The sequence below is a fragment of the Neoarius graeffei genome, chromosome 1 (genome assembly GCF_027579695.1).
Source record: "Neoarius graeffei isolate fNeoGra1 chromosome 1, fNeoGra1.pri, whole genome shotgun sequence".
NCBI lineage: Eukaryota > Metazoa > Chordata > Actinopteri > Siluriformes > Ariidae > Neoarius > Neoarius graeffei.
The window spans coordinates 14,852,598-14,877,025 of record NC_083569.1 but is presented as its reverse complement, the minus strand read 5'-3'; the positions used below and the strand labels follow the sequence as shown (position 1 = coordinate 14,877,025).

At 46.1% G+C, this 24,428-nt stretch overlaps 1 protein-coding gene across 2 annotated transcripts in view; it reads left to right on the top strand.

The window, feature by feature from the left end:
* carmil3 (capping protein regulator and myosin 1 linker 3) overlaps window positions 1-24,428 on the top strand; it is a 176,091-nt gene that overhangs the window by 97,348 nt on the left and 54,315 nt on the right. For both annotated transcript variants that reach the window (XM_060929877.1, XM_060929887.1), the window contains exons 16-18: window positions 7,214-7,318; window positions 11,357-11,426; window positions 14,179-14,260. In XM_060929877.1, the coding sequence (XP_060785860.1) occupies window positions 7,214-7,318; window positions 11,357-11,426; window positions 14,179-14,260 (257 nt within the window). The remainder of the gene's footprint in view (window positions 1-7,213; window positions 7,319-11,356; window positions 11,427-14,178; window positions 14,261-24,428) is intronic.

Sequence of the window (24,428 nt, the reverse complement as noted above, 5' to 3'; positions counted from 1 at the left end):
CCGTCTGCAACATAAAGGGGAGAGAAAAGTCAGGGGAGAGTAACAGTGGCCCCCCACACAGTGCAGCCTTCACCTCAGAGAAAGCCTGCTAGCATTGCTCTGTCCACTGGACCGGATCTGGTGCCCCCTTTTTAGTGAGATCAGTCAGCGGGCTGGTGACGTCCGAATAATTAGGTATAAACCTACGATAGTAGCCAGCCAGCCCCAGGAACTGTCTCACCCCCTTTTTGGTCTTGGGCCTCAGGCAGGCCGCAATCACTGCTGTCTTATTAATTTGGGGACGCATCTGCCCATTGCCCAAGTGGAAGCCCAGATACTGTACTTCCACCCGCCCAATCGCACACTTCTTCGGGTTGGCCGTGAAACCCGCTCACCTCAGCGACCTAAGGACGGCCCTCAGGTGTTGTTGATGCCGTGGCCAGTCGTTACTATAGATTATAATATTGTCCAGGTATGCAGCCGCATAGGTGGCGTGGGGGCGGAGGACCCTGTCCATAAGCCGCTGGAACGTAGCGGGCACCCCAAACAGCCCAAAAGGAAGTGTGACAAATTGGTGTAAAACAAACGGTGTGGAAAAGGCCGTTTTTTCTCGGGATAGTGGAGTCAAGGGGATCTGCCAATAACCCTTTGTTAAATCCAGTGTCAAATAAAAGTGAGCTGTGCCTAGTCGATCCAGCAACTCGTCAATACGAGGTATTGGGTACGCATCGAATTTAGACACCGCGTTGACTTTTCTATAGTCCACACAGAACCTGACCGACCCGTCGGCCTTGGGAACCAAGACCACCGGGCTGCTCCAGTCACTGTGGGACTCCTCGACGATGCCCATTTCGAGCATGGCCTCGAGTTCTTCCCGAACCACTTTTTTCTTGTACTCGGGTAGCCTGTAATGGCGGCTGTGCACGACCACCCCCGGGGGTGTCTCAATGTGGTGTTCTATGAGGCAGGTGCGGCCGGGCAGGGGCAAGAATATATCCAAAAATTCGGTCTGCAACTGGGCAACCTCTGTGAGTTGGGTCGGGGAGAGGTGGTCTCCACAGGGGACCGGAGAGGTAAGCGATGTCAGTGTTCCTTTTTGAACCTCTGGCCCCAGCTCCGCCTTCTCCAGAACCACCGACACCAACGCCACGGGGACCTCCTTGTTCCAGAGTTTGAGCAGATTGAGGTGGTAAATCTGTAGCACCCCACCCCTGTCCGTTCGCCTCACCTCATAGTCAACGTCCCCGACTCGTCGTGTGACCTCAAAGGGTCCTTGCCACTTGGCGACTAATTTGGAGCTCGATGTGGGCAACAGTACAAGTACTTTATCTCCCGGTGTGAACTCCCTAAGGCGCGTACCCCTGTCGTACAGGCAGGTTTGCCATTCTTGGGCCTGCTGCAAATTCTCCTGGGTTAGGTGTGTGTGTGTGGAGTTTTGCGCGCAGGTCAATAATGTATTGAATTTCATTTTTGGTCGAGGAAGGTCCCTCCTCCCAATTTTCCCGCAGTACATCTAGGATGCCGTGCGGCTTACGCCCATATAATAATTCGAACGGGGAGAACCCTGTGGAGGCTTGTGGGACCTCTCGCGCTGCAAATAACAGGGGTTTGAGCCATTTATCCCAATTGGGTGCGTCCTTGCGAACAAACTTTTTAATTATATTCTTGAGTGTGCGATTGAACCGTTCGACTAAATCGTCCGTTTGTGGGTGATACACGCTGGTGCGGATCGGCTTAATTCCCAATAACCCATACAGTTCGCTCAGTGTGCGTGACATAAACGAGGTGCCTTGATCAGTCAGAATCTCTTACGGGATTCCGACTCGGGAGATGACGCAGAAGAGCACTTCTGCAATACTGCGTGCTGAGATATTGTGAAGAGGCACTGCTTCCGGGTATCGCGTTGCATAGTCTGGGGTGGAGCCAGCCCCCACCTCCGCGGTGGGGGAACGGGGCGAGGACGAGACACAGAAGGGGAGGGGGAGAGAGAGAGAGAGAGAGGAGAGGGGAGAAGAGGAGGTCTGCTGTCCTGCCGTCGGAACAGCCGCCAAATGGTCCTCCGCCAGTTCGATGGCCTGATCCAGCGATGCCGGGCGATGGAACTGGACCCACTCCACAGTCCCTTCGGGTAGTCGGGCGATGAACTGTTCCAGTACCACCAGATCGACGATTCCCTCGGCGTCACGGTTGTCAGCCCTCAGCCACCGCCAACAGGCATCCCGGAGTTGCTAGCCAAACGCAAACGGCTGGCCGACCTCCTCCAGGCGCAGAGCGTGGAAGCGCTGTCGATGTTGTTCTGGGGTGCACCCCACACGCTGGAGGACGGCCCGGCGGAGGTCTGTGTAGACCAGCCAGCTGTCGGCGGGGAGCTGTAGCGCGGCCAGCTGCACCTCGCCCGTTAGCAGGGGGAGGAGGTGCGCCGCGCTCTGTTCCACCGGCTAGCCCGAGGCCTCTGCTGCTTGTTCAAAGAGCGCGAGGAAGGCCTCGGGGTCATCGTGTGGGCCCGCGGCGGTGGAGGTGGTGGACCCCGCTGACGTGAGGAGGTGCCGGAACGCCTGACGATCTTCCTGCTGCGCCAGCACCAGGGCCTCAAGCCTTTTCTCCTGCTCCTTCCGGAGGGCGACCAGTGCCTGGTGCTGGCTCTGCTGGGCCGTGGCGAGGGCATGGACCAGGTCTGCGAAGGGGGAGGACTCCATGGGGCTGTTCTTCTCTGTGCTCCGGATCCCGGGTTTCAGCACCACTGTAGAAGTTCGGACGGGTGGGTGGAGCACAGAAGGACGGCAGGCCAGAACTGAGTTAAAAAAACCCCTCTTTATTAGCACTTTTCAGTGACTTTTTAAACTCTCCCAGCCACACACACACGCGCGCGCGCGCGCGCGCACACACACACACACACACAGGTCGTCTGGTTGGGGAGAGAGCTCTCTTCCTCTGTTCTCTCTCTCTCCTTATATAGGGCGCAGTCACTGGGGGAGACACACAAACACAAGTTAACTGACATCAGGTGCAGTGATTCTGCCACTTACCTTCCCTGACTCCGCCCTCCAGTCACAGACCAATGCTTGACCACACCCCTGCTGCCACACTGCAGTGGGTAACCTGGGGATCAATTAGGAGTTAGGTGCCTTGCTTAAGGGCATTCAGCCATTCCTGCTGGTCCAGGGAATCGTACCAGCAACCTTTTGGTCCCAAAGCTGCTTCTCCAACCTTTAGGCCATGGCTTCCCCATGACCTAAACTCAACAAATGAAGAATGAAGATCAAGGATTCATCAAAAACAAGTCCAGGACAAGGTTATGGAAAAGATTCATATATACACACACACACACACACACACACACACACACACACACACACACAGTGATATAAAAAGTGTACGTACTCCGTTAATATGCTAGGTTTTTCTGATGTGTAAAAAAAAAAAGACCTTCAATAAATAATTTCAAAACTTTTCCCAGCCTTAATGTGACCTAAAACCTGTACAATTCAATTGAAAAACAAACAAATCTGTTAGGGGGAAAAAACACAAAAAATAAAAAACGTACAATAAGCTGGTTGCAGAAGTGTGCACACCCTTAAACTAACGCTACGTTCACACTGCAAGGCTTAATGCTCAATTCCGATTTTTTTGTGAAATCCGATTTTTTTGTGAGGTCGTTCACATTAACAAATATATGCGACTTGTATGTGATCCTCAGTATGAACGAAAAGCGACCTAAAAGTGTTCCGCATGCGCACTGCAGGATACGACGACGTCACACACAGTGAGCATGGCCAGTGTTTACGGAAGTAAAACCGCCCGGTTGCGGTATGACTCATCCAATCTAGCTTGAATAGCTGCATCCCCCCAAATGGAAATCAGCTCCCTAACCTCTGCGTCCTTCCATTGAGAAGATTCAGAACCTTCACAGCCCGAAGCGTCCCTCGCATTGATGTCATGCGCAGGGGCGCAGATACGTTTTTTGAACTGGGGGGGACAAAAAACTGGGGGGGACAAAGCTGCCAGCAAACCAACCCCAACCCCGATATGCCTGTCAAACTTGTTGTTAGTAACCATAGCAACCAAGCTCGAGCTCGCAACCTGTGCAGTCTGCGCAGCTCAACCAACCGAATATCAGTCTTTGTTTTGTTTTATGTGAGTTGTTGCAACTATATGTATATACACTGCTGTGCACCTCAATAAACCGAATGGTAATTAGTCTTTTGATTTTTCCGTGAGGTTTGCCTTATGCAAAGAAAGACAGCATAGACGTTTTTTCCTCCCTATAAGTAGGGGGGACCGAACGAGGTGAATTTAAATATGACTCGTCCCACCCTCTATCTGCGCCCGTGATTATGCGCCATGTTGTTGTAACTTTTTTTGAGAGACCCGCCGCCTACTTCAGCACAGAATAGTGACGTTTGTGGCTTGTTGATGACGTGTAAGTCGGATGAATGCGACCTGGCGGTTCAGACTGAAGTCGCATATGAAAAGAGCGGATAGGAATCGGAATTAGCACCACATATCCAAACGGCCTGGGTCGGATTTGAAAAAATCGGATCTGTGTCGTTCATATTGTCAATAAAAGATCGGATACAGGTCACATATGGGCGAAAAGATCGGATTTGAGTCACTTCAGCCTGCAGTGTGAACGTAGCCTAAGACTTTGTTGAAGAACCTTTTGATTTAATTACAGCATTTAGTTTTTTTGGGTAGGAGTCTATCAGACTGCCACATCTAGGCTTGGCAATATTTGCCCACTCTTCCTTGCAAAAGCGCTTCAAATCTGTCAGATTGCGAGGGCATCTCTTGTGCACAGCCCTCTTCAGGTCACCCCACAGATTTTCAATTGGATTTAGGTCTGGGCTCTGGCTGGGCCATTCCAAAACTTTAATTTTCTTCTGGTCAAGCCATTCTTTTGTTGATTTCAGTGTATGCTTGGGGTCATTGTCGTGCTGAAAGATGAAATTCCTCTTTATCTTCAGCTTTCTAGCAGACACCTGAAGGTTTTGGGCCAAAATTGACTGGTATTTAGAACCGTTCATAATACCTTCCACCTTGACTAAAGCCCCTGTTCCAGCTGAAGAAAAACAACCCCAAAACATGATGCTGCCACCACCACGCTTCACTAAAAAGAACATGGTGTTCTTTTGGTGAAGCGCAGTGTTGTTTTTGCACCAAACATACCTTTTGGAATTGTGGCCAAAATGTTCAACCTTGGGGCGGCACGGGGGTGTAGTGGTTAGTGCTGTCGCCTCACAGCAAGAAGGTCCGGGTTCAAGCCCTGGGGCCGGCGAGGGCCTTTCTGTGTGGAGTTTGCATGTTCTCCCCGTGTCCGCGTGGGTTTCCTCCGGGTGCTCCGGTTTCCCCCACAGTCCAAAGACATGCAGGTTAGGTTAACTGGTGACTCTAAATTGACCGTAGGTGTGAATGTGAGTGTGAATGGTTGTCTGTGTCTATGTGTCAGCCCTGTGATGACCTGGCGACTTGTCCAGGGTGTACCCCGCCTTTCGCCCGTAGTCAGCTGGGATAGGCTCCAGCTTGCCTGCGACCCTGTAGAAGGATAAAGCTGCTAGAGATAATGAGATGAGATGAGATGTTCAACCTTGGTTTCATCAGACCATAAAACATTTTCCCACATGCTTTTGGGAGAGTTGATGTATTTTTTTTGCAAAATTTAGCCTGGCCTGGATACTTTTCTTTGTAAGAAAAGGCTTCTGTCTAGCAACCCTACCCCATAGTCCAGACGTATGAAGAATACAGGAGATTGTTGTCACATGTAGTACACAACCAGTGCTTGCCAGAAATTTCTGCAGCTCCTTCAGTGTTGCTGTAGGCCTCTTGGCAGCCTCCCTGGCCAGTTTTCGTCTTGTCTTTTCATCAATTTTGGAGGGACGTCCAGTTCTCGGTAATGTCACTGTTGTCCCATATTTTCTTCACTTCTTGATGACCATCTTCACTGTGCTCCATGGTATATCTAATGCTGTGGAAATTTTTTTGTACCCTTCTCATGACTGATACCTTTCAACAATGAGATCCCTTTGATGCTTTGTAAGCTCTCTGCGAGCCATGGCTTTTGCTGGAGGATGCAACTGAGTAAATGTCTGGACTTTATTTGGGATTAATCAGAGTCATTTTAATTGATGGCAGGTATGAATCCAAAAAGACTGAATGCTGTAATTAAATCAAAAGGTGCTTCAACAAAGTATTAGTTTAAGGGTGTACACACTTCTGCAACCAGCTTATTGTACGTTTTTTTGTTTTTTGTTTTTTGTTTTTTATGTTTGTGCCCCTAACAGATTTGTTTGTTTTTCAATTGAATTGTACAGGTTATAGGTCACATTAAAGGTGTGAAAATTTTTGAAATTATTTATAGTGGTCTCATTTTTTTACATCAGAAAAACCTATAATTTTAACGGGGTATGTACACTTTTTATATCCACTGTATGTATCATATATATATATATATCCCAAATTTCAGACATCCCATAAAGCAAAAATGATCCATTCTTTAAAAAATGGAAAGGATATGGAACAACCAGAGCTCTGCTTAGATGAGGTTCTCAGCTAAAATTCAGTGACTGGGTAAAAAGGGCATTAATCAAAGAAGCAACTCCTAGCATGATGTGTTGCCACCATCATGCTTCACTGTGCTGAGGTTTATCTTTCTTATTTAAGGCAGTTTATACATGCAGTCCCCCCACCAACAAAATCTGTTTGGAAATTAAGTACTTAATGTAATATAACTTTTACTTTCAGATTCTTAGTTTTCTTCTATTTAATTTGAATGCCAGAGCCCAAGTGATCAGATCACGAGTTCACAGATGTGATTTTTTTTTTTAACTTGTAAATAGTGTGAATAAATGTTTGTATGTGTGTGATTACATACTGTTTAGAGTCAAGGGGACTATGAGAGCAAATCTGCTTCATTTTGCAACACAAGAGATCACATGAATATGAAAGATTACCCCTGAAACATGCATACATGCACACACTCTAGGGCCAAGCTTAGGGTTTCAGTATGCTATGGTTTCATCCATTATGGAGAATGTTTTGGTTTTTGCATGTGCATGAAGGTGGTGGGATGTGACTTTGGAATTCAGTGAATTCCTGGGGAAATAAATTAATACAAGGGAAGAAAAAGGAGAATAAAAAAATTAGTTTGACTCCGTTTCATCTTCTAACCTCCTTTTTCTTCTACACACTCTTTCCCTTGCGCCCCCATTCCCCCCCCCCCCCCCCCCCCCTCTCTCAGGAAAGTGAAAGATACACTGCCCACCTTCCGTCAGTTCTTCGCCTCAGCGTTCAGCCTCAGCCAACTCGTCATGGGTTCAATGAAGATGCCCCCAGATGTGCTCAGGTGAAACACCAGCACTTCCACAGGCTTGCAGCTTCATATTCAGTGCTCCATTGTGGTAATTAAATCAGCGTGAGATGTGATTTGATTCCTTATACATAAAAAAATGCTAATCTAAATATTTTAAGCTGAAAATATTCTCGGTGATGTATCATGGAATATATAAGTAGCAACAGTACAGTGGTACAGTGTGACAAAAACCAACAGGAAATATTGTATCATTTCATGCTGTACTAAATTCTCTCCAACTCCCTGCCCACGCCAAATTAGCATACGTAACTGAATCATGCTAGCTGATTTCCATTCTTGCACTTGCTTGCATGCACTAAAGTATTCTTTTAACTCTGAGAACTCCTGCCTCATTTCTGAACATTTTTCACAATCTTTATTATTATTAGCTTTGTAACTCTATAATCCGAGAAGCTTACATGCCATACACTGCTTTTTTTTCTTAGGGCATTCTAGACTATTTATATATGTGATCATTTGTTATGAAACTGCTATTTTTCCTTATCGTTATTCATACTATGTGGCAGAAGCACAAAATACATAAAATCATGCAGACACAGGTCAAGAGCTTCAGTTCATGTTTACAACAAGTAGCAGAAATGGGGGAGGAAGTGTGACCATGTCATGGTTTATTGCTGCCAAATGGGCTGGTTTGAGCATTTCAGAAACTGATGATCTCTTTGGATTTTCACACACACAACAATCTTTACATTTTATACAGAATGGTTTTCAAAAAAAATAAAATAGAGGAAATTCTGCAGGTTGATGATGCCCCTTGTTGATGAGAAGGTCAGATTGGTTTGAGCTGACAGGAAGGCTACATTAAGAGACTTATTATGACCCCTTTCCAAAAGTAGATACAGTTCCCTGAGGTCATAATGAAATGTCTGTGACATGCTTTGGTCAAAATACCACAAGGAAAAAGCACCACAGCTCCTCACCCTGTCTAAACAGCCCTGTTCAAAATGGCTGATTTGAGTAGATGTTCCTTTAAATGATAATCAGCCACCACTCACCCCACCCCCCTTTACTGCCAACCAATCAGGTAGCACTTTCCTCATGAATCTTCATTCACAAAGGCAGTTCTCAAACTACGAGGGATTGGCATAATTCTCATGAGCTCCCCTTGTGACATCAGAAGGGGAGCAACATCTGAACAACTTGTTGAAGCACACATTTTCTGAAATAAGCAACCCAAAAGAATCTGACTGGGTTGTCTTATTTCAGAGTTTGTGGGTTTGTAGGCACTCCAGATACCCAGAAGTATGTGCGCGCACACTGAAAAATGGAGTTTCTCATTATATGTCCCTAAATAACTACTCTTTACTACCGTGCTGAGCAGAAAAGCATCTCACAGAGGTGAGAATTTTCCACGGATTTGACGTCCAGTCATTCTTAAGATCAATGCAAATCTGTTGAGAATTTTTTTTATTTTATTTTTTGGGGGCAGGGGGTCGTGGTTCATAGGGGATCGTGTAGAGGGAGATGCATGCGAAATTTGGTTTCGCTGGGACCTCCAATGGCCGAGTTATGAATTTTTAAAGGCCGGCTGGATCCGTGAATCATATGGAAACTTAAGGCATGGAGGTGAGCTCGCGCCGGGGCGAATAACGTCCCAAGGCGCGGTCCTACCAGGCCGTGCCCATGTTGGTTCGCGAGGGCACAGGGAAAGGGAGGTACACGAAATTATTTATGAAATTTAGAAGTACACCAAAACCTTTTTTAACATTACTCAGAACTCTTGATCACAAAATTAGCTTGAAAATGAGGGCTCAAATAGATGACATTCCTAGCTGGATATGAGTAAGGTGTAATGACCAAAAATGGGTCTTAAAGCTTGCTGTAGTCATTGTACCATTACATTTTCATATTAGCATAATGATATAAAGTTGTGGTTTGTATACATTGCACATTTAGACTGCGTTAGGCAGTTCTTGACTTAGTGTTGGCCAGAAATTAAAAATAGGGTGTCCACATGAGGTTTTACCTAGCTGTCCAAACTGAGTATTTTATATTTTAGAAATAGGAAACTGAGTGAGTCCGAAAGACAACCTGACCTGTCTGGCTAACACTATGGTTCATGCAGACATGATTGTAGAATGAGGGAATGCACTGCATACATTTTGGGGACAATACTCTCTCCCTCTTGGTGCTGATGTAGTCTGATATTGTTTATTCTAAGCAGACAGGATTCCATTTTGATTGAAACATATAACCAGATGGTATACTCCTGGGTGCTAGGGAACCAAATTCCAGCTCAAATGTTGTTGACTTGTAGATAGATTGCATAGCTGAAAATTGGTGAGGCACAAGAGGAGGTCTGGTGCTGATGTAGTCTAATAAGAGTGTCTTGTATTCTACATACTAAGTTGACAGGATACCATTTTGATTGAAACACATTGCCAGATGGTATGCTGTTGGGTGATGGGGAACTAAATTCCATCTCAAGTGTTGTTTAGATAGATCGCACAGATTAAAGTTGATGAGGCCCAAGAGGAGTTTGATGCTGATGTAGTCTTATGGACATACTAAGCAGACAGGATTACTGACAGGATTTGGGGGTATCTTATGAGGTAAATTCACCATGCCAGATGCCAGGAAAATGCATCTTTCAGCCCTTGAAAATGCAAAATTTTCTCAGCTCAACAAACACCCCCCACCCCCCACCCCACCCACTGGCCCCTTTGGGCCCAGTAGTAACCTTTTCTCTTTTTTGGTCAGCTGCTGTTCTCAGCTCTGATCTCAGAACACATCAAACCCTGAGGTGGATGGGCTACAACAGGAAGAAGACCATATTGGGTTCCACTCCTGTCAACCAAGAACAGGAATCTGATGCTAAACTGGGCACAGGTTCCCTGAAACTGGTCATTTAATCACTTGGACTTGTGTAAATTGGTGATGGAATTGCATTCATGCAAAGATACTTAACCACTTAGTTCTCGCTGCACATAATTAAACAAACCAAAAGGCCAAAAAACATTGGCTGGGGAGCATAACAGAGTTGAACGCCTACTTATAAAATGCTTTCATTCATGGTCAGATCAAAACAAACCTTTTGCCAAATCTCCATAGCACTCACTCAAATCACCCTAACATGGAAAACGTGGCAAACACCCAGAGAACATGGCACCGGCTCTAAATAAATGATTAGATAATTATATAAATATCTAGTATAAAAAATTTTGTGTCACATGCAGGATTTATTTTCTGGTCTAAATTTCCAGCACCTTGCGAGTCAATTTAGCAGCTACCATCAATTAAAAAAAAAACCTTCACCACAGGTTTGATTCACTTTCTGCAGCTGTGTTTACTTGGAAGTGAACTAAGGCCATCCTTTTTCAGATGGTCTTGTTTTGGCCCACATTCAAGTATCCACACTCAGCGGTATAAATGAACTGCACTGAGGCAGAAAACGACCAGGGTTCAATTCTAATGGACTTAATGTTGAATATGTGAAAACACACTACCATACACCTACCACACCTTTGTATTATAAAGGGCAAGCTCCTTTTTAGACGGTATGATTGTACTGTATTACTTAAAAGATTAAGGAGCTTTGTGAGAATTGAATGTTCTATGAAGACCCAGTATTATAGAAATTTTAGTTCTGAAATGGACCCCCATTTCAGAACTAAAATTTCTATAATACTGGGTCTTCATAGAACATTCAATTCTCACAAAGCTCCTTAATCTTTTAAGTAATACAGTACAATCATACTGTCTAAAAAGGAGCTTGCCCTTTATAATATCATGATGCATGTTCTTTCTCTGGACCAAAACAAGACCATCTGAAAAAAGGATGGCCTTAGTTCACTTCCAAGTAAACACAGCTGCAGAAAGTGAACCAAAACTTCAGTGAAGGTTTTTTTTTTTTTTTTATTGATGGTAGCTGCTAAATTGACCCGCAAGTCAATTATGTTCAGTCACGACAGACTTGCGTTACTTACGTTCAGCCACGACAGACTACACAGGAGCTTTGGAGATGCTTTTAAATGCTGGGTTAATATCATGATGCATGTTCTTTCTCTTTAGGGCTCTCTTTTTGGGACTGTCCTCCAACCCTCACATCTCTGACCTGCACCTGGACATCAGTGGTTGCGAGGTACACCAACCTGTTACACATCTGCGCTACAGACCTTCCCTACTCACTTTCTCTTTCTGTAATACTTTAGTTATTCATGCTCAACCATTCCAAATCCATCCAGACCAAGAAGTCCAAGGCATCTATTTTTTCCATCAAGCCCCCTTGCTCTCTGGGTGGGAAGAATGTTCACTTTTCATCCAGCATTGTCCTGTAGTGTTGCATAAGCAGCAATTTGGAGAAATGTCTTGGGTAATGTGTTTTGGAAGAAGCATGTGCTGGTTAGTGCTGTTATTTTGAGTGACAGAGACAAGATGTAGGAGGTAGCAATAATACCAATGGGAGCCAAACATTCCCTTTTTTTTAAATTTACTTTGATATATAGCAACATGTGGTTTTTTTTAATCTAATTACAGAAAAGCAATTACACATGAATTCACTTTGTATAACATTTTTAACAACATTGTCAGTAAGTCGCTTACAGAAATCCAGGTGTAGATTTAGATCCTTAATGAGCCAGACATTTGTGAGAAAGCTTCCTGAGAAGACATGAAGCAGAAACATTGAGTGGAACCAATTTACAGCATTTCATCATATATTGCAAACTAGCAAACAGTGTACGTTTTGCGGCAGGGGTAATGTAATGTCAATAATTGGAATTGCATCTGTGCATCCTGTGTGTCTTCTTATTGTTGCAGTTTCTATTTTTAAACCACAAAATCATAGTGGGGAAAAAAAGAACAGGAACTTTTTACCATCATGCTGACCTCAGTCTCATGATAATGCATTTTTGATCCTTTTCCTAAAATATTTCTGATATTTGTTCTTTCATTCCTATTTATTCTTTTCAGCCTTTTTTATTGGTCATGAGTCAGATGAAGCTATTTATGCACTTCCCTTGAAAGTGAGCGTAGCGAATTACAGTGGTGCTTGAAAGTTTGTGAGCCCTTTAGAATTTTCTATATTTCTGCATGAATATGACCTAAAACATCATCAGATTTTCACACAAGTCCTAAAAGTAGATAAAGAGAACCCAGTTAAATGAGACAAAAATATTATACTTGGTCATTTATTTATTGAGGAAAATGGTCCAATGTTACATATCTGTGTGTGGCAAAAGTATGTGAACCTCTAGGATTAGCAGTTAATTTGAAGGTGAAATTAGAGTCAGGTGTTTTCAGTCAATGGGATGACAATCAGGTGTGAGTGGGCACCCTGTTTTATTGGAAGAACAGGGATCTATCAAAGTCTGATCTTCACAACACATGTTTGTGGAAGTGTATCATGGCATGAACAAAGGAGATTTCTGAGGACCTCAGGAAAAGCGTTGTTGATGCTCATCAGGCTAGAAAAGGTTACAAAACCATCTGTAAAGAGTTTGGACTCCACCAATCCACAGTCAGACAGATTGTGTACAAATGGAGGAAATTCAATACCATTGTTACCCTCCCCAGGAGTGTTCGACCAACAAAGATCACTCCAAGAGCAAGGCGTGTAATAGTCGGCGAGGTCACAAAGGACCCCAGGCTAACTTCTAAGCAACTGAAGGCCTCTCTCACATTGGCTAATGTTAATGTTCATGAGTCCACTATCAGGAGAACATCAAACAACAATGGTGTGCATGGCAGGGTTGCAAGGAGAAAGCCACTGCTCTCCAAAAAGAACATTGCTGCTCATCTGCAGTTTGCTAAAGATCACATGGACAAGCCAGAAGGCTACTGGAAAAATGTTTTGTGGATGGATGAGACCAAAATAGAAATTTTGGTTTAAATGAGAAGCATTATGTTTGGAGAAAGGAAAAGACTGCATTCCAGTATAAGATCCTTATCCCATCTGTGAAACATGGTGGTGATAGTATCATGGTTTTGGCCTGTTTTGCTGCATCTGGGCCAGGACGGCTTGCCATCATTGATGGAACAATGAATTCTGAATTATACCAGCGAATTCTAAAGGAAAATGTCAGGACATCTGTCCATGAACTGAATCTCAAGAGAAGGTGGGTCATGCAGCAAGACAACGACCCTAAGCACACAAGTCGTTCTACCAAAGAATGGTTAAAGCCACAGGCTTGCTCATTGGGGATAGATTAGGGATAAAATTAGCTCATGTTTTAAGTCGTTCAAATTCTGTAAAGCTGCTTTGCGACAGTGTTTATTGTTAAAAGCGCTATACAAATAAACTTGATTTGATTTGATTTAAAGAAGAATAAAGTTAATGTTTTGGAATGGCCAAATCAAAGTCCCGACCTTAATCTAATCGCAATGTTGTGGAAGGACCTGAAGTGAGCAGTTCATGTGAGGAAACCCACCAACATCCCAGAGTTGAAGCTGTTCTGTATGGAGGAATGGACTAAAATTCCTCCAAGCCGATGTGCAGGACTGATCAACAGTTACCGGAAACGTTTAGTTGCAGTTATTGCTGCACAAGGGGGGTCACACCAGATACTGAAAGCAAAGGTTCACATACTTTTACCACTCTCAGATATGTAATATTGGATCATTTTCCTCAATAAATAAATGACCAAGTATAATATTTTTGTCTCATTTGTTTAACTGGGTTCTCTTTGTCTACTTTTAGGACTTGTGTGAAAATCTGATGACGTTTTAGGTCATATTTATGCAGAAATATAGAAAATTCTAAAGGGTTCACAAACTTTCAAGCACCACTGTAATTCTTCAGTGACAAAACTAACATTCATTTGCTGGATTAATATGGATTAATCTCCACTTTAACTTTGCATTGTATTTTCTCTCTCTCTCTTTCTCTGTCTCAGCTCAGATCAGCAGGAGCAGCAGTGATAAAAGACTTGTTTCCCCAAGTCTCCTCCATTAGTACCCTGAACATCTCAGATAATGGTAAGAAAAAGCACTGTTCCAATACATACACCAATACCTCCAACTTTTACATGTGATGAGCCATATTCAGAAGATTTAGTACCAGAATTGCGCTGTGTTCATTGTATTCAGACTTCAGAGACCTTTTGTCCATAAAAAGAGTCACAAGGATAGTAGATGAGTGCTTGGTCAGCTTATCCTTCAAATCTTGTTGCCTCATTACCAAGAAGAAACCTTTATTTGATACATATACATTACAGTATAGTGAAATTCAATCTTCCCATATACCAGCATTTTTGGAAGTTGGGGTCAGTTATGATACAGCTCAAGGATTACTTGTTCAAGGACCCATTCAGTGGTGTTGGGGCTTGAACCCCTGACCTTCTGATCAGTAACTCAGAACTTTTAACCATTCAGCCACGACTCCTAAAAATAATAGTTGATGCTGCATCAAGTGTTATTTTATAAGCTACTGAATAATGAGGATGGAAACCATTTTTGTTAAGTTACTACATTTTCGGTGATTAATGTGATAATTACAATGAGGCGTATTCATACAGCAATATATCAATAATATACTAGACCCCTATTAGATGTCTACTTAAATGCTTATTCATACTGCACAACCCCAAATCAGAGGAAGTTGGAACGGTATGGAAAATGCAAATAAAAAATGAAAGCAGTGATTTCTAAATTTACTTTTACTTTTATTTCATTGCAGACAGTATGAACCCAAGATATTTAATGTTTTATCTGGTCAACTTCATTTAATTTGTTAATATACATCCATTCCTGCATTTCAGGCCTGTAAAACATTCCAAAAAAGTTGAGATCGGGGCAGTTTAGGGCTAGTAATGAGGTAAAACATCATGAAGTGATTTGAAGCAGGTGATGTCAACAGGTGACTGTAATCACTGTAATCATGATTTGGTATAAAATTAGTATCCAGGAAAGGCCTAGTCTTTGAGGAGCAAAGATGGGTCGAGGATCTCCAGTTTGTCAACAAATGCATGAGAAAATTACTGAAATGCTTAAAAACAATGTTCCTTAAAGAAAGGTACCTTAAATAAGGATTTGGATATTTCACCATCTACGGTGCATAATATCATTAAATGATTCAAGGAATCTGGAGGAATTTTGGTGCGTAAAAGAAGAAGCCACCTTTATTTATACGCCGCCTTCAGAGCTGGGGATGAGGAGGGCCTGAGGACAGCTAGGGCCAACCTGTCACGAGGCATCAGGGTGGCCAAGAGACAGTATTCCAGGTACATTGCTGACTATTTCAACGACAGCAGAGACACCAGGAACCTGTGGCGGGGGATTCAGACCATCACAGGCTACAAGCCCTCACCGCAGACCTGTGACAACTCCACGTCTCTGCTGAATCAGTTGAACAACTTTTTCGCTCGCTTTGAGGCAGACAACAGCACCATGGCACAGAAGACCCCACCACCTCCCGGTGACCAGGTGTTGACGCTGTCCCCTGACAGCGTGAGGAGAGCTCTCAGGACGACAAATGCACGAAAAGCCCCAGGTCCTGATAATGTTCCTGGTCATGTCCTGAGAAACTGTGCCGAGGAGCTCACAGATGTCTTTACAGACATCTTCAACATCTTGTTGAGCCAGGCTGTTGTCCCCATGTGCCTCAAAGCCACCACCATCATCCTGGTCCCGAAGAAGCCGTCTCCCTTCTGCTTCAATGACTACCGCCCTGTCGCACTCACTCCCATCCTCATGAAGTGCTTCGAGCGGCTAGTCATGCGGCATATCAAGTCTGCCCTCCCCCCCACCCTGGACCCTTTCCAGTTTGCATATCAGTCCAACCGTTTGACCGATGACGCCATCTCCACTGCCATCCACTCAGCCCTCACCCACCTGGAGACAAAAGACTCGTATGTCAGAAAGCTGTTCATAGACTTTAGCTCAGCATTCAACACAATCATTCCTCAGCAACTCATTCATAAACTGGACCAGCTGGGACTCAACACCTCCCTGTGCAACTGGCTGCTGGACTTCCTGACGGGGAGACCACAGACTGTACAGGTCGGCAGCAACTCCTCCAGCACCATCACATTGAACACGGGGGCCCCCCAAGGATGTGTGCTGAGCCCCCTCCTCTTCACTCTGCTGACTGTTACGACCCTGGTGCCAGGGGTCGTATATGTGGTTATGTGTGGGTGCGTATGTGTTTTTTTTTTTTTTTCCTCTCTCTCTCTCAGGTAGACACCCCTTCCTCTTATACGCAGCTGTTCCCATTCACCTCATTGAGGGGCCATGTTAAAAGTGAGAGGGAGACGCCTTTTGAGAGGGTGTGTGACCCGGTGGGCTGTGGCGGTGACAGTTAGGAGAGAGAGTTGTGAGCTGCATCTAGCGAGAGTGTGCTGCTCCTTTAAGGGAAAAGGAGCGTGCGTAATCCCGGAACTGTTTGGTTGTGGTTTGTTTATTGTAGTTTTGGTGAGAAAACCTGGCTCTTGTGTTTGTTTTTCCTTTGTTTGGAGATCAGTGACTTTAGTTGTTTTTTTTCCTATTTTTTGTGAATAAAAACGGTTTCCATTTCGGCTCTGAGTCCTCCTCCTTGTCTTCTTTTTCCTCCTGGGTCTTTTTGGTTTATCTCTGTTGCTTCCCCCATCCCCTATTTGCCGCGGGGAACGTAACAAGTGGGGGCTCATCCGGGATATCTCCATCGAAGGAGAGGGTTTTGGTTGTGGATCACCGGTGTGTGTGTGTGGTTTTTGACAGTCTCCCTGGTTGAGATAGGTGAGTGTCCAGCTAGGCTGATTTCAGTCTTTCCATCAGGCACTCGTTTATTATTTTGCCTTTTTTGTTTTTGGAGTAATCCTGGGTGGGGATATACTTCCCTGGCGGGGGTAGACGTTCGGGGCTCCGGCCGCCGATGGTCCTTTAGTGACTGGTCCTTTAAAGTCGCCTCGAGCCCGGCACGCTCCGAGAAGATTGAGGTAGGTTAAGTTCTGGTTAGGTAGGAACCGTGGGTGAACTGTTAGCCGGTGGGTCTGTTTTGTGTAGTGGGTTAGTTGTGTTCTCTTGTTTTGTGACTGTAGCGCTACTGTTAGCCATGGCAACAGTTGATGTAGCGACGTTTGCGGCCGGTCCTATGTGGGGTCAGTTGGAGGAGTGTAGGAAACGGGACTTATTCAAAATTGCCAGGTGTCTCCGTCCCATTTTCTCTCCGTAAGTGTGACCTGAAGGCTGCGGTTGCGGAGGCTCTAGTGGCTAAGAGGGTGCTTAGCCCGGCGCGCGGGGAATTCCCAAGTGGTATCGGGGAGACAAATGTTGCGTTGAGCCGCCCCTCTTCTCCTTTGGAGGAGCCGGCTGAGGAGCCGGCTGAGGCTTCCTCACTCCAGTGTGCTGGGGGAAAAGAAGCCGGTCACTCTGCCGCAATTTGACCCCTTTTCAGTCGAGTCCTCCCCTGGTTCGAAGATTGACGCTCGGCTGAAGATTCGCCTTGCTCGCCTCCAGCTGGAGAAAGAGGAGCGTGAGAAGGAATTCCAACTTCGGAGGGAGTTGGAATTGAGGAAACTGGAGGCAGATACGGCGTTTAAAATGAGGCAGTTGGAACTGCAGACAGGGTCGGGGGTGGTGACCAAGTCGCCGCCATCTCTGACCGGAGGGGGCTTCGATGTGGATAAAAACATTCCCCTGGTCCCGGTGTTCCGCGAGGCCGAGGTTGAGACCTGTTTTAGTGCATTTGAGCGAATCGCTGTAGCATTAAGCTGGCCACAGGAGGTGTGGGCAGTTTTGCTACAGTGCAAGCTAAGTGGTAAAGCCCAAGAAGCTTGCGCGTCGCTCTCGGTTACTGATAGCCTAGAATATGATAAACTTAAAGGAGCTGTCCTGTGGGCATATGAGCTGGTGCCAGAGTCGTACTGCCAACGCTTCAGGGGGCTCAGGAAAAACCATAGCCAAACTTATGCCGACTTTGCCTGGGAAAAGGGCATGTTTGACAGGTGGTGTGCGGCATGTAAGGTTGAGGATGTCGCCTCCTTGCGGGAACTGGTGCTGGTGGAAGAGTTCAAGAACTGTCTCTCTGACCGAATTGTTACATACTTAAATGAGCGAAAGGTGTCAACACTACAGCAGGCTGCGGTGCTGGCAGATGAGTTTTCGCTGACGCACAAAACCAACTTCTACCGGCATGACCCCTTTTCCACCCGCACCTTTTCCCGCAAGGCTGTTGACTCGCCGGTGGTCCAGCTCCCCGTCCCAGTCCACCTGCTCAGGGCCCAAGGGGGGGGGAAAGCCCTGCCTTTTATTGCCTCAAGCCAGGCCACTTGGTTGCTGACTGTGAGGCGCTGAAGCGGAGGCAGCAGGGGGCTGCGCCGAAACCACCAAAAGAAGTGGGTTTGATTAAAACAGTGGCCTCGTCACCGATCAGTCAGTGTCCTGCCATACCTGAGTCAGATGAATGTTTTAAACCATTCATTTCTCATGGGTTCGTGTCACTCACGGGTAGAGTGGAGGATCAGCGTCCGGTTACCATCCTCCGTGACACTGGTGGTTCCCAGTCGTTTATATTATCCAGCATTTTACCTTTGAATAAAGAGTCTGCCTGTGGTGTGAGTGCTGTGGTTAGGGGGATTGGGATGAGTTTTGTGCCTGCGCCCCTCCACCGCGTCCATGTGCGATCACAGTTAGTGACTTGTTTCTTTTCGGTGACTGCTCGTGCCTCTTTCCCTATAGAAGGTGTTGAATTCTCATCTCATCTCATTATCTCTAGCCGCTTTATCCTTCTACAGGGTCGCAGGCAAGCTGGAGCCCATCCCAGCTGACCATGGGCGAAAGTCGGGTTACACCCTGGACAAGTCACCAGGTCATCACAGGGCTGACACATAGACACAGACAACCATTCACACTCACATTCACACCTATGGTCAATTTAGAGTCACCAGTTAACCTAACCTGCATGTCTTTGGACTGTGGGGGAAACCGGAGCACCCGGAGGAAACCCACGCGGACACGGGGAGAACATGCAAACTCCGCACAGAAAGGCCCTCGCCGGCCCCGGGGCTCGAACCCAGGACCTTCTTGCTGTGAGGCGACAGCGCTAACCACTACACCACCATGCCGCCCCGGTGTTGAATTCATTATGGGAAATGATTTAGCGGATGGGAAAGTTTACCCTCCTCCAGAAGTCGTGAGTGTCCCTATCTCTGTTCATGAGCCTGATGTCTTAGCTGAAAAGCACCCAGATGTGTTCGGCATCAGTGTTTTGACCAGAGCTCAGGCCCGTAAGCAAGGTAAGGAAGTGAATCTGTCTGACTCTCTGTTCGGTACCGCCCTGTTTGAGGACAAGCTGCCCCCTTCTGTTGAGTTGACAGAAGTAGTGGAGACAGTTACTGCTCCTGATGTCACCCTGCCACTAAATCGGGACACCCTTATAAAAGCCCAGAAGGCTGACCCCTCTCTGAAAAAGTGTTTTGCTGCTGTTGGTGATAGTAATCACAGAAATAAAAGAAAATCATTGTACTTACTAGATGATGGCTTGTTGGTGCAGCGGTGGGTTCCGCGACCGGGAGGGGTGGATGAGGATTGGGGGTCGGTCCATCAAATAGTGATTCCGGAGGGTTGTAGGCAGCATGTGTTGTTGTTGGCCCATGAACATCTGTGGTCCGGTCATCTGGGGGTGACTAAAACGTATGATCGGGTCCTAAAACATTTCTATTGGCCCGGAATGAAAGCGGACGTAGCTCGTTTTTGCCGAACGTGTCACACATGCCAGATAACTGGTAAACCAAATCAAAAAGTTCCTCCAGCCCCGCTGTGTCCCATTCCCGCTTTTGGCACGCCATTCGAGCATGTTATTGTAGACTGTGTGGGTCCCCTACCCAAAACTAAATCCGGTAACCAGTTCCTATTGACGGTGATGTGTGTCGCGACTCGTTTTCCTGAAGCCATTCCCCTTCGGAAAATTACTGCATCGGTGGTGAGTAAAGCCCTCCTAAAGTTCTTCACCATTTTTGGCCTTCCACATATCGTGCAGACAGATCAAGGCACAAATTTTATGTCAAAAGCGTTCCGACAGGCCCTGCAATCCTTGGGGATTTCCCATTCTGTACGTAGCGCTTACCAACCAGAATCACAGGGTGCGTTGGAGCGATGGCATCAAACCCTAAAATCAATGTTGCAGAAATATTGCTATGAGTCCAGGAAAGATTGGGATGAGGGGCTGCCATTTATGCTCTTTGCTATCCGTGATGTTAAGCAGGAGTCACTTGGGTTTAGTCCGTCGGAGCTGGTGTTTGGCCACAATATACGTGGCCCCTTAAAAGTGTTGCAGGACCAGTTCATGACCCGTTCCCCTCCTAAAACCAATGTTTTAGATTTTGTGTCACAGTGTAGAGCCCGATTACATAGTGCCACTTCGCTGGCGAGGGAAGACCTCTCCACTTCCCAGGAGGATATGAAGAAGCAGTATGACCGTAAGGCGGTGGTGCGCCAATTCCACCCTGGTGATCAAGTGCTTGTGTTGCTACCGGTGCCTGGTTCTGCTCTCACCACCCAGTTTCTGGGTCCATATATGATAGATAAAAGGGCATCAGACACGGATTATATCATCCACATCCCTGAACGTAGACATAAAACACGACTGTGTCATGTAAACATGTTGAAACCTTATTTTCCCAGAGAACCGTCTCAGTTGCGGGGCAGCGCTGGGCAGCCGGTTTCCCTGGTGTGTGCTGAGGTACCAGAGGATGACGGACTCAATGTGCCCTCTGGTGGCCAACAGAGTGGTAAATTAACAAATTCTGAGTTTCTGTCAGATGCTGACTCCCGTCTTTCTTACCTCCCAGCCGAACAGCGATATGAAATTCTAAGCTTGTTTCAGTCCTTTCCCACCTTGCTTGGGGATGTGCCGTCTTGTACCAAGGTATTGCAGCATGATATTGACATGGGGGGGGCTGCTCCTATTAAGCAACATGCCTATCGATGCTCAGTAGATAAGCATCAGCTAATGAAGACTGAGGTGGAGTACTTGGTGGAAAATGGTTTCGCTAAGCCTAGTCGCAGCCCCTGGAGTTCCCCGTGTTTGTTAGTGCCAAAAGCTGATGGAATGCCCCGTTTTTGTACTGATTTTAGGAAGGTAAATGCGGTCACGGTATCAGATAGTTTCCCTTTGCCCCGTATTGATGACTGCGTGGACAGTATTGGTCCGGCCACTTACATCACCAAGTTAGATCTCTTAAAAGGGTACTGGCAGGTCCCGCTAACACCCCGAGTGTCCAACATCTCGGCTTTTGTGACCCCCGACCACTTCATGCAGTACACAGTCATGGCATTTGGGTTAAAGAATGCGCCCGCTACTTTCCACCGCTTAATGCACCAAGTATTGGGTGATGTTCCACAGTGTAATGTGTATCTCGATGATGTGGTGGTGTATTCTAGTAAGTGGTTGAGCCACCTGTCCACCTTGAGGACAGTATTTCAGCGGCTGGCGGATGCGAATTTAACTCTCAATCTTGCCAAGTGTGAATTTTGCAAGGCTACCGTCACCTATCTGGGTAAACAGGTGGGGCAGGGGCAGGTCCAACCGGTGGAGGCTAAAATCACGGCTGTGGTAGCCTACCCAGTTCCCACCACCAGGCGTGAGCTGCGCCGTTTTTTGGGCATGACAGGCTGTTATCGGTGCTTCTGTAAAAAATTTCTCTGTTGTAGTCACCCCTCTTACTGCTCTGTGTAGCCCGAACGTCCCTTTTGTGTGGACCACAGAGTGTCAGCATGCTTTCGAAGTGGCTAAATCTCTCGTGTAGTGCCCCTGTACTTGTTGCGCCTAACTTTTCTCTTCCCTTCCAGCTAGAAGTCGATGCTAGTGCGTCCGGGGCCGGTGCGGTATTGCTCCAGAGTGATGGTAGCGGGGTTCCTCACCCAGTGTGTTTCTTTTCTGCAAAATTCAAACTCTATCAGCTGAACTACTCCACCATTGAGAAGGAAACCCTAGCCATGTTACTCGCTTTGCAGCACTTCAAGGTCTATGTAGGCTCAAGTACACTCCCAGTGACCGTGTACACTGACCATAATCCCCTTGTGTTTCTGGCCCAGATGTACAACCATAACCAACGGTAGATGCGTTGGTCTTTGTTGGTGCAGGGGTATAACATTGAGATTAAACACAAAAAAGGGGTTGATAATGTAGTAGCTGACGCTCTCTGCCGTGGGTGAGGTAAGAAATTAAACTGTAAACTGGTATTCCCTACCACTTTCCTAAACAAACTGGGGTTTGTTTTTTATGGGTGGGGGTGTTACGACCCTGGTGCCAGGGGTCGTGTATGTGGTTATGTGTGGGTGCGTGTGTGTGTGTTTTTTTTTCCTCTCTCTCTCTCAGGTAGACGCCCCTTCCTCTTATATGCAGCTGTTCCCATTCACCTCATTGAGGGGCCATGTTAAAAGCGAGAGGGAGACGCCTTTCGAGAGGGTGTGTGAGCCGGTGGGCTGTGGCGGTGACAGTTAGGAGAGAGAGTTGTGAGCTGCATCTAGCGAGAGTGTGCTGCTCCTTTAAGGGGAAAGGAGCATGCGTAATCCCGGAACTGTTTAGTTGTGGTTTGTTTATTGTAGTTTTGGTGAGAAAACCTGGCTCTTGTTTGTTTTTCCTTTGTTTGGAGACCAGTGACTTTAGTTGTTTTTTTTCCTATTTTTTGTGAATAAAAACAGTTTCCATTTCGGCCCTGAGTCCTCCTCCTTGTCCTCTTTTTCCTCCCGGGTCTTTTTGGTTTATCTTTGTTGCTTCCCCCATCCCCTATTTGCCGCGGGGAACTTAACACTGACCCACGACTGCACACCAACATCCAACTCTAATCTCTTCATTAAGTTTGCGGATGACACGACTGTGGTGGGTCTCATCAACAATGGCAATGAGACAATCTACAGGAGTGAGGTGAGCCGCTTGGCCATGTGGTGCAAGGACAACAATCTCCGCCTGAACATGGAGAAGACGAAGGAGATTGTTGTGGACTTCAGGAGAGCGCACACCCAGCATGCTCCACTATCTATCGACGGTGCTGCAGTGGAGAGGGTGAGCAGCACCAAGTTTCTGGGTGTGCACATCTCTGAAGATCTGTCCTGGAGCAACAACACTGCATCACTGACCAAAAAAGCCCAACAGCGTCTGTACTTCCTCCGCAAACTGAGGAGAGCAAGAGTCCCGGCCCCCATCATGCACACATTCTACAGAGGCACCATCGAGAACATCCTGACCAGCTGCATCACTGTGTGGTACAGCACCTGCACCGTGTCCTGCTGCAAGACTCTGCAGCGCATCGTGAGAGCAGCTGAGAGGATCATTGGTGTCTCTCTCCCTTCTCTAATGGATATTTATAACTCCCGCCTCACCCACAAAGCCATCAGGATTGCAGGTGACCCCACCCACCCATCTCACAGCCTCTTCAGTCTGCTGCCATCGGGGAGGAGATTGCGGAGTCTCCGGGCCAAAACCAGCAGGCTCAAGAACAGTTTCTTTCACCAGGCGGTCAGAAGGCTCAACTCCCTCCCTGTTCTGCCTCTCCTCTCCCCTCTGCCCTCTGCCACAGATTCTGCTCGCACTCCCCCCCCCCTTCAGCATCTGACATGTCACCCTTACAGTTCCCCCCTCAACACATATATATACACACGCATACATACATACATACATACATACATGCATACTCTCAACGTTCATTAACACACTGAACTCAGGGCCTGCACATTTCACTTTATCTCGCTCATTTGCACTATTCCGCACTACCTCACCTTAACAGCCATTAGTTTATTGTTTATACTGCTTATTTCATGTTTACCTGCTATACCTCAAGTGCCCTTGACTGTTTATTTGCACCAATTTACGTGTGTGTGTGTTTTTAGTCTATGTCTAGTTCTTATCTAGAGTGTTTATACTGTTTATCGTTTGTTTGAGTGTTTAGTCTGTCTAGTTCTTATCTAGAGTGTTTTTACTGTTTATATTGTCTGCTTATGAGTGTTTAGTCTATGTCTAGTTCTTATCTAGAGTGTTTATACTGTTTATATTGTTTGCTTTTTCAGTTATTCTGTTTTTATTTATTGCATTGCCTGTTTGCACCATGGGTCAGAGAGGACTGAAATTTCATCTGTGCTGTATGTCGAGCATGTACAGTGGTGCTTGAAAGTTTGTGAACCCTTTAGAATTTTCTATATTTCTGCATAAATATGACCTAAAACATCATCA